The 10661-nt window shown below is 42.4% G+C and overlaps 1 protein-coding gene across 1 annotated transcript; it reads right to left on the bottom strand.

Annotated features, from left to right (window-relative positions):
* Positions 1-1068: 1068 nt before the first annotated feature.
* Positions 1069-10332, bottom strand: HDDC2 (HD domain containing 2). Its single transcript, XM_058836546.1, has 6 exons — positions 10065-10332; positions 9438-9559; positions 8451-8553; positions 6178-6246; positions 2364-2502; positions 1069-1207 (listed from the first exon to the last, which is right to left on the bottom strand). Exons 1-6 carry the CDS (start codon positions 10119-10121, stop codon positions 1113-1115), a joined length of 585 nt encoding a protein of 194 aa, XP_058692529.1. The 5' UTR covers positions 10122-10332; the 3' UTR covers positions 1069-1112.
* Between the last annotated feature and the right edge of the window lie 329 nt (positions 10333-10661).

Here is a 10661-nt window from a genome sequence, read left to right on the forward strand (position 1 = left end):
CCTGAGCATGGCGCCTAAAAATGTGTGTTCAGATACATTATCTACCTTTAAAGGGTATGACAATTCAATTTAGTTTTACGCTGCTGCATTTGACATGATGCAGAAGACACAGAACTTTGGGTCTCTGACATGTAATTTTTCCAGGTGCAAATTTTGCTTATTTGGTCATCATGGGTTAATTAATTTAAGGGTAATCGTGGCATTGCCCTTATCTCCAGCTGCACAAAACTCAGCAGTTGGGCCTGACACTTGCAGACACTGGCCTCATTATGGCATTTACCACAAACTCATTTATGGCATAACTGGTACCAGCGCGTGCCTGAAGAAGGGAGCCAGCTTTACATGGCTGTACAGGCTTCTGCATTAGACTGCACAAACTCCAAAGGTCCACACAACCCCAGGTATTCTGTGATTATCAATTACCTGTGAAGGAGTCTGTGAAGCTGCTAGTCTGGGAGGAAGACAAGTCAGGAATACAGACTTTATGGAAATACTGGCACCATTCCCTGATACAACACATGAACAGGGGAAAAGCTGTATGGAACGAAGAAGATACTGAGAAAATGTAATTAATGAGATTACCAGTTTTATGTACCATCACTTAAGGCTTAGGCATTCCAAAGAAATCTCATCTCTAAGCTCAGTCAAGAGCTTCTACAGACACATGCTCATTGGTCTCGTCTCTGTGTAGCATCAAGTGGATATTAACCCATTTTGAAGGCACTGAAGTCCATACATTTTTAGAAATTCACAGAACAAGACCACCAGCCCCACAGAGTGCATTACATGAACAGATTAGATTGCAATCAACTAATTTTTAAATGTACCTGAATTTCCCCAGTGGAGAATGTATTTGTAACCAAGACTGCATTAATCAGAGGCTAATTAAAAAGAAGGAAAACCCCAAATATACTAATTCTTTGTTCCCTGACACAACCTCCGATATGGGAGGCAACTACACCACCTGCTCCTCTCTAAATGGTCCTGGGATTCTCAGCAGTGAATGCACAGGAAAAAAATCTGCCAGCAGAATCAGTGATGTTAGAGAAGAAAAAATAATAACCAGAATATAAATCAAAGTATTTATTATGGCTGCAGCATTTAGGAACACCTCAGGAATGCGGATGAGATGTGGCAGCTATTCTTTTTTTCCTTTCTGTGTTAATCAGAGATACAAGCTGGAGTATTTCTGGGTGAACAAACTTCCCTGCAAAACAAAAGAAAGGGAAGGTTAATGAAAAATGCTCTCATTTTGCCATGTGTGAAAGGCAGAGATGTCATTTTAGGCTCAGAATAAATGTCAAATTATTCTTTTAAGAAAGTGAATGCTCCCAGTTCAATCCATCTATGGAGTAAGTGTAGTTACACCCCTTCTTCACAAAAAGCTTGTATTTTGTGCTCTGTTAAGACACTTAAGAGCTGAAAAAGGGATGCACCCTGACCAAAATAATCTGATACTACATACTGTGCTACAGGAAACAACTGCAATTACAGCTGCATTTAGGCTATGTGCTGTAGGCTCTACTCAGACACCAGCCCAATTGAAGTTGTTGAATTCTGGTAGGGGAGAAAAGACATCAGTTAGAAAATAAAGCATTACGAGCTTCGTTCATGTTGTCCTTTTTTTATTCTTCACTAATCAAAGTCTTATATTTTCCAGAGATTATTATTTCCTTGGGAAATCATCAAAGTATAAATAAGACTTGTCAGGGACTCTGGTGACTGCTGATCCTCTTATCCCTAGAGTTTGTCTATCCTAGTGTTTTTCCCAGGACATGAGTTAGTTACAGTCCTCCTCTGGTGTTCAACTACCCCACCAAAATGATAGAGAATATTATTTTACCTATCTCTGCTTTCAACTGCCAGTGGATTTTGCAAAGGATGAAAAGCAGTGGATAGAATGGAAATAATCACAGTTGCAACTTAACCATTTCACTTAGGTGGTTCTCACAGGAACCTTGGGCAGGTCACTCAGCTCACTTGGGGATAACAAATTCTACTCCACTGGTTCCAGAAACATTGACAGAGTACAAACAAGCTGCTGTCAGAGCATCGCTGAACACCAAGGACTCCTTTATGAAGACTGATGTTTCAGGGAGATCCTTACACACATGCAAGTGCAATGTAAGCTGAGCCTCTCTCTAAGGTAAAAAGTCATGTAAAAGAAATTTGGCATTAATGAAATTCAGGTTTAATACCTACAGATAAATATCAGGTATTTTCATATTGCATTAAGTTTCCCCAGAAATATTAGGGGACTTGAGCAAGGAGTTCTCACTTTCTCTGAATGTCTGTCAGAATAAAAAGGCAATTTATATATTTCATTTATGAAAGAGATAAAAAGAAAAGCCCAAATATCATACCAGCAGTTGAATCAAAAAAATCCTGCAGCCTGCCAGGTGTGTTTTCCAACTCTTCATACTCAAATGCTTGCAGGATCATCTCACACTGATCCAACTGCTTTACAAACTTGGCCTCTGCAGTAGACTGGTTTTCGTATTCCTGAAAAGATTTGCATTTATAAGAAAATAATTTTGCTACTCTGAAACAGAACATTAAAAACTCTCTATATATCTAGAATTTTCTTCCTTAGTACAAGCCACTCCAGAAATATTCAGCACAACTACATCTTTCACTTAGTTTCTACAAACACACAGTGGTCAGCAAAACACTTGAAATATGTGCCAATTTTGTAATAAATGCAGTGGGACATAAAATACAATATTTTGTATAATCTAACTCTAAACATACCAATTGTTTTGGCTGAATCAGGGATGATATGGAGGCAACTCTGCATGACATACAAGTTAAACAATAGGTTTGATTTAACAGTATTTTACGTATAAAGATCATTTTGGGCCTGCCTAAGGCTATGAATTACCACATCGTGTGCCAATGCACTGTCACCACCTATTTTTAAGGCCTATTTTGCACTTTTCTCACCACCTGCTGTTTCTATATGGAGTTGTTCTTTATATTTCTCTTGTCATTCCTGCCTAATCTTTTTGCTCTAATCTGTCTGAGCTGCTTATGTCCTTATGTCTCTCCTAAGAGATAGGAACGGGGTTAAGGGGTTTCCTCCCCTTCTGAATTTAAGTCCTTTAATCTCTCTGCTATCTTTTTCCTCTCTACAGTCATCATCAGTATGTATTTATGAGTTATTCACATTTCTAGACAACTTGAACAATTCTGCTGTCATTTGCTTCCAGTGATGGCTGCAGACAGGTTTGGCACTGCATTTTCTCTTTTCCAAATCTACTGCATTGTCTGTGATGTCTCATGGCAGGTCTTCCTGACTCTCCTGACTTCCAAAACCAACCCCATAAAAAGGTGTTTTCTTCTGTGCAGGTTATCATTACCTTGATACTACTGGCAGGTCTGACCCTATTCATCATGCCCATCACCATTAATCACACCGAAGTACACACTGGGCCCATCCGTGCTCCCAGATCCACAGAACCTGTGGATCATAGTATTTCCACAGAGAAGAGCAGAATGAGTGCAGGAAGAGGTTTGCCTACTGAGCACAGAATCTGGGATTCTTTTCTGCATCTTAAAACAATAACTGTGGTGTGAGTGTCATTCGCAGTAGCAAGATCCAGGCTTTGTAATTCCAGCACACTGATGCTCACATAAGTGTGACAGTCATTTCCTTGTCTTGCATACTATTAGGAGTCTGTTCTCAGGCTTATTACTTTATCTTTGAAGTCAGAAACCCAGATTTTGATAGGCATGATTGATTGGCTTACTATTCCACTATTAGATTTCAATGGTACTTTGAATTTTCAGTGACATCTTCATCATTATTTTAGTAATAAATTTCATTTCAGTGTTTTTATCTTGTTTTTTACTTTTCAACTTGAGCTTTGCCTCATTTTTAAATTGTTTAAGTACTACTTATTTTCTTAAAACTATTTACTTCTGGTTTATTTTCTTATAATCTATTTTGCAGGGGGAGGGTCCTTCAAAGACGACAAACTCTTGGCAGCATTACAAAGGAGAACTTCAGGAAAAGGTTCATCTGTAAAAGTTGGTCCCACCTCCAACAATTAGGTGGGAGTATCAACCTGTTGCCAACTTCTTTGTGCTATTGAGCCCACCAGATGTTATTCACACCTCAGCTCACACTGCCCTCAAGAAACATCAGCTATGACATGTGCAACTGTGCACAGTGCTGAAACAAACACTTACTGCTTCCTCCCCACAGGTGGTTAAGACTCCAAAATAACAGTGTACTTTGGAAAAACACTAACTGGTCTCTCCAACACCACAGGCCATCTTTTAAAAATCATCCCCATGCTTTTGCACTTGAGAATAAAAACACAGGACAGAGCTGAAATGTGTTGACTCATTTACTTTACTGTTTTTTCAAACATATTTTGAATTAAGTTATAAAGTGAAAATATATCTGAGGCATCTTTCTGCTGCCTCTCTCCCCTACGGTACACTCACCAATTACCCACCATCACCATCCAAAGCAGCAGTCCTTGGAAAGCTGAAAGGCAAAGGGAGACAGAGACAAGGGCAGGGCAGTGCAGGAAGGACTTGCTAAGAGTGTTGAGAGATCTTGTCCTGCTCAGCACTGTTCAGCTCTGGTCCATAATCACCTTCACTCAAAAAAAAAATCATAGGGAAATGTCTCTGGCTTGCTGAGAGCAGAGCACAGCACACCAAGTTATCCCTCTTTTTTATTTCTTAAGGAGTAACTAGTTGTTCCACTTAACACTAGAGGGACTACATGTGAATAATAGATTTTTAGGGTACCCTCTCTGCCACGTGGGTTGCACTCACACTAATGAATTGCAGGCACAGTGCCAATAAATAATCCTGAAGGTAGAAACAAAGTCCAAATTATCAAAAGTGTGCAAATATTAAATTATGGTTAATGAGAATGATGAAAACCTAACAAGCTTTCAGCATACTGAACCAGCTCTTACAGTGTCACAGGAGAAGACCGAGACCAACAAAGAAAAAGACTCAATTATAGAGAACAAACCTTATCTATCAAAACCTCATTTTCCTCAATTGTAACAGTTTCTCAAGGGAGAAGGAACTAATGCTCCCTAAAATATACATATTATTTCCCATATCTGATGATGTTGGTTTACCCCCTTTAGCTTAAAATACAGTTCTGAGAGTCCATTCCCACTGCCTGTTCAACCACACAACTACAACAGGGGAAAAAAAAACCAACCAACCAAACAAAAATAACCCTAAACCTAAAGCAAAACCACAAACAGGCAGCAAAAGGCAGAAATCAGATGCAAATATCTGGAACTTAAATACACTCTAAGTAGAAAATAATGTGAATATAAGATTCAGACTCAGGTCATAGAATCCAAGAAATTCAGAATGCATTGTTTGAAGGAAAGGTTGAGGATACAATTCCCCCCATGCGACCATATGGCAGGAGGAGATAAAGCACAGTAATTATAAATTTGAATTGTTTGGAAATAATCTAATCATCCCTCATTTGCAAGTATAAAAGATCTTATCAATTAACAGCATGGGTTCACATAAAAATAGTTCACATTCCAATAGATACTTTCCAATACAAACTTTTAAGAAACCCAAGACCAGAAATCTCCAATGTTTGTAGAAAAGCATAGTATTTTGTCATACTTAAGTTTAAACTTTAGTTTACTTAATCATTTTAAGTTACTACTAAATATCTTGGTCTAATGGACATTATTAGAAATGAATGCCACAGAAATTACTTGCATAAAAAGAAGAAAATAATTCATGGCACCATCACCTACCATTGTTGTTTTTTTCCTGAATTAAAAACTCTAAATGGCCAAAAGTGATGATGTAATAAACAATAAATTAAATATGAACAAAAGTGATAATGTAATAAAAAAAATCAGATTTATATCCAGAGGGCTGGATGTACAGCACAAATGCTTCCTTCAGCTGTACAAACCAAGCCCTGGATAGGTTCATCTGGAACCTGAGAGGCTAGGGGTAAAAGATAGTTATTTTACCAAAGTCCAGGGTTTCTGTTTGAAAAGGATCCTAAAATGACCTTGACTCATACTGTTAAGCTTTATCTTTTAAGTGAATAAATCTCACTTTCTTGAGGTCAAAATAAGAGATGGCACAATTTCACAGGTACATGAGAAGAAGGGAATGAGTCACCCTAAATTTTAACATAGAATTAAAAGAACGCAAACTTACATCCCAGAGTTCATAGATTTCTTTTCCAAGGTCCTCTGATAGCAGCTGGGTCAGTTGTTGCATAGCTGTCTGAAAAAAATAAGCCATTTCCATTTATCTATTTTCTGAACAACATTTTTACCATTATATTTTCTGAATTATCTAGTTGTCACCAAGCTAGCAGAAACATCCACTACACAGCATATTACTGTATTGTTTTGACATGGCAAGGTTTGGCTACAGCTAAGGCCAAGGCAGTAGCACCTCTGGAAAATCATATTTAAGAGGGGAAATCCCTGTGCAACTCCACCCAGAGGGAGGAGTGAGGAGAGGAAGGACTCTGCAGATACAAAACTTAGTGAAGAAGGAGGAGGAGGTGCTCCAGATGACAGAGCAGATTCCCCTGCAGTCAGTGAGGAAGATCATGGTGAAGCAGCTGTGCCCCTGCAGCCCTACAGAGGAGCAGAGATCCACCTGCAGCCCCTGGAGGTCCACGGTGGAACAGATATCCACCTGGAGCCCATGGAGGATTCAAAGCAGGGGGATGTGCCCATTCCAAAGGAGGTTGTGACCCTGAAGGAAGCCTGTACTGGAGCAGGCTCCTGGCAAAACCTGGGACACCAGAAATTGTTCTGCACACTCTTTGTGTCCTCCCAGCTGATCAGTCTCATTTCTGTGCCATCTCTACTGTTTGCCCATAGGGCAAACATGAAGGGCTCTTCTGAAACAGCCAACATCACAGGCAAGATAAAGGTTTTGTGCCATGATTGTTTCTCCACTTCAAATACAGGATATAGTGTCATAATGTGGTTCCCCATTGCTTGCGACCACTGAAGCATCAAGGTCTCATTCCTTCTCGCCTCCTTCCAGCTCTGGAACTCATGAGATTTCAAGGTTAGGTGGCTAAAATGACTTACCTGGCAAAAACCCCTACTCCAAACAATAAGCTCCCTCCTCCACAAAAAACCCAAAAACTTCTTTTTTAAATCAGGTTTATTTTCTGCTGCCTTACTGTTGGTGAGACTCACTAGTTAAAGTTACTGCACAAGCAGCAAACTTCAGAGCCAGATCAATGTCGGCTTTAGAGCAATCATTAAAAAGGAGAACTCTGCAGTGGAAGCAGAGTATTGATAACTCACCTCAAGCCACCTCCTGAAGTGGCTACCCATGGTCTATTTTTACAACAAAGTATTTCAGAGTAGTCCCAAATGTTTAATGCTTTACTCTCCTTCCCAAAACAGAAAGTCAACAGAAAGTCCTCACTGATTGAAATGGGAGCAGAAGGAGCTGAAAATACCTAAGAAAACTTAAACATACCTAGGCATCAAAATACTTTTTCCTTGACTAAAGTCAAATGAGAATTCTATCTAGACCAAAGTTGAAGGCTGATCCTCAGGGCACAACAACCTTTAGAGGCTTCCAGAAAACATGTTTCTTCTGTTCAGTGTTTTGAAGCTCTCTAAAGAGTGTAACAAATACTTCAGTTATTATTATCTCTCCCCCCACTTTTATGCTTATCTGGTCAAAACTAGGGGCTGGGGGGCCATGACAAACTCTAGGAGTAAGCTCTTTGCTAACTGGAAATTAAAGAACAAGGGTGCATTTGGCATTCTTGAAGTAATGTCTTTACTGACTGTAATTTAATGTTTCTCTTTTTCAATATACTTCTTACTGTGCTCTTACATTGAACAAAAAAAGGCTCTGAAGAGTTCCTGAGGCATGACATTGCCCTCTAGCTGTGGCTACGGAAATGGTTTACGTTTTCTTCAAACAATGCCACAACCCAGAAACAACAAACCAGCAGTCTGGATAAGTGCAAGGCCAAAAATAAAGTGACTCTAGGCATACTGCAATCAAAGAATCACAACAACAACAACAAAAAAGACACCTGCATCTGAGGTTCTGTGGAAAACGTTTAAATGAAGTCTCTGTCAATCTCACGATCTGGCACCACACACACAATCTGACATGGACTGTCATCCATCCTACTCAGTGCATCTACTCCTGCTCTTCACCTCTTGGCAAGGCTGCTGAACATGACTAATTCAGGCTACCAAAACTACAACTGGTTCAGGAAGAAATGACCGGGGTGAAGGTTACTTCAAAGATCTTCCATAACTTTGTACTTGGTGATGTTACAGGTACAAAAATCACTGAAAACTCAACTTGGTTGTGTCAGGTTTGTCCAATGCCTATGACAGTATTATATTGCTTGGAGTTTTCCCTCACCACCACCAGAACATCGAAACACACAGAATGCTCTGCAGCTGTGGCTTCACACCTTATGTTCATACCTCTTCTCTTCTGTGTTTCTCCTCTTTTGGGATGTTATCTGCAGGAGCAATATCTCCAACAATGCATTCAGCCATATCATGAACCAAAGCTAATCGTATGCATCTGACAAGGAGGGACAGAATAATTAGTTTTTCAGCATTTTAAATTGAAAACTTATGCAGAAGTCTAAGAGACTGCAGAATTTAACCCCCTTTATATACTCTAAAGGTTGGCTGGAGCTTTTCTTAAACTTTATGTAACATTTTTCACTTTTTTACGGGGAGTATTTTCCACCTAGACATGATTTTGATTTCTGATTTCTAGTCCCTACTACTTGTAAACGTAGATTTAAGTATAAATACAGTGCACCAGTATGTAATATTCAAAAGTAATATACTTAGCTTTTGTATACTTGGCTTTTGGAGATGCTGTAGTAATTAACTACATTATACACCTCACGTTATTCCTGCAACAGGTAGAAGGTAATCTGATTGGAGCATTCCCTAATTCAGTACATAATCTGTCACTGACAGCTCTGTAGCTATGCCAGTCTGCAGCAGAATACTCAAAGAATTCTTCATATCGGCTCCTAGAGCTTTGTCTGCTATGCTAGAGGATTTCTATGGCTCCTTACTGCTGCAGAGTGCTCCTTCAGTCTGTCAGAATCAACATGGTCTACAGCACTGACATGGCTGTCTGTTGCTTCACAATGTTTTTTAGCAAGGGTCTTCAGCCTGCTTATTTACTGCTTGAAAGAAGACCAGCTTTGAGCCTCTGCACTAAGGACTTGCCTCAACACTCACAGCTAAGCAATGAAGTTTTAGCCCTTTTCAATTGTGCAGGTAAACAGAACCCTGTCCAAAGGATAGAGAGAAAAGAGGGGCAAGGATTTCAAATTCCTTCAGTGTGATTTAAAAGCTCTTACTTGGGACGACCGCTTCTTTTAGCATTTTGTTTGCAGCTCTCCCGTACCATTAACATCCGGTGATAAGCAGAGGCAGTCTCACCTGTCCTTGTTAAGGCCTTTGTCCTCAGTCACCAAAGCCATCATCGCCATCCTGTACATGTGGTCGGAGACGCTCTCTGGGTTTGCCACGTTCCTGTACACCCATCCTGTCCGCCGTACTCTCTGCGCCGTGACACACAATCACAGAATCAGTTAGGTCGGAAAAGGCCGCAGAGATCATCGAGTCCAACCTCTAGGGGGATGGATATCACCGTACCCACCAGACCATGGCACTGTAAAGGTTAAACCCCTTGGTTTTGCAGGCCCTCGCTTCAGCGACACCGGCAGAAATTCCGCCCCACCATGGCCTCCACGCTCCGGAGAGCTTTGCTGCTCGCAGCGAACACCTGCCCTAAGGCCCAGCTGGCCCCCAAGGCTGTAGCCGGCCAGGATCCCGGCCCGGCCGCAGCCGAAGCGCCGGGACACGGCGGCACCCACGAGTCCCCGCCGGGCCCGGCCGGGCCCGCTGCGCCGGCACCAGGCGGAAGGAAGCTCCGGCTCACGCCGGGCCCCGCCAGCCGCGGCCCCGCTGCCAGCCCAGGCACTGCCGGGGGAGCCCAGCCCAGCCCCAGCTCCCGCGGCCGCCCCGCCCCGCCGTGCCTAGCCCTTGTCCTTTGCCCGAGCCCACCTTGAGCTGCCCCAGCAGCCGCAGGAAGGGCAGCAGTCCGGCCCCGCCGCCCGCCATCGGCAGCACGGCCGCGGCCCCGGCTCCTCCTCCCGCCAGGGCGTGGGGCGGCGGTGCCCGCCCTGCCCTCCGGGGGACGCGGCCGCAGGGCCCGGAAAAAGGTGTCAGCGGGGGCGGAACAGCGTCCCCAAAGCTCTGGCTCCTCGGGCTCCATCAACCACAAAAAAGAACGCCACGGGCTGCGGCTGCAATGAGGAAAGCAGCAAAGGAAGCTGGGCTGCCCACGACCATGAGCGCTGTGGAGTGGGGAAGGGAAGGTGGCAGGCGTGTCCTCTCGTCTCTTCCGCCGGGGTCCAGCAGGGAGGAGGGAAAGGCGGCCTCGAAGGCAGGAACAGCTCATACCTCTGTCAAAACTGAGCGTCCCGGTGAGCTTTACCGTGCCTAGAAAGAAATAGTACAAACTCATGTTATTGTTCAGAGAAGATGGGATAGTCCAGGGTTGCTGATGAGTTTTAAATTATTCTATGGACTCCCGGCATATTGCTACAAGCACATCCGTCACTTTTATAAGTTGAATAAATACCACGGTGATTTATCTGA

This window comes from Poecile atricapillus, chromosome 3 (genome assembly GCF_030490865.1).
Source record: "Poecile atricapillus isolate bPoeAtr1 chromosome 3, bPoeAtr1.hap1, whole genome shotgun sequence".
In the NCBI taxonomy this organism is placed as follows: Eukaryota; Metazoa; Chordata; class Aves; order Passeriformes; family Paridae; genus Poecile; species Poecile atricapillus.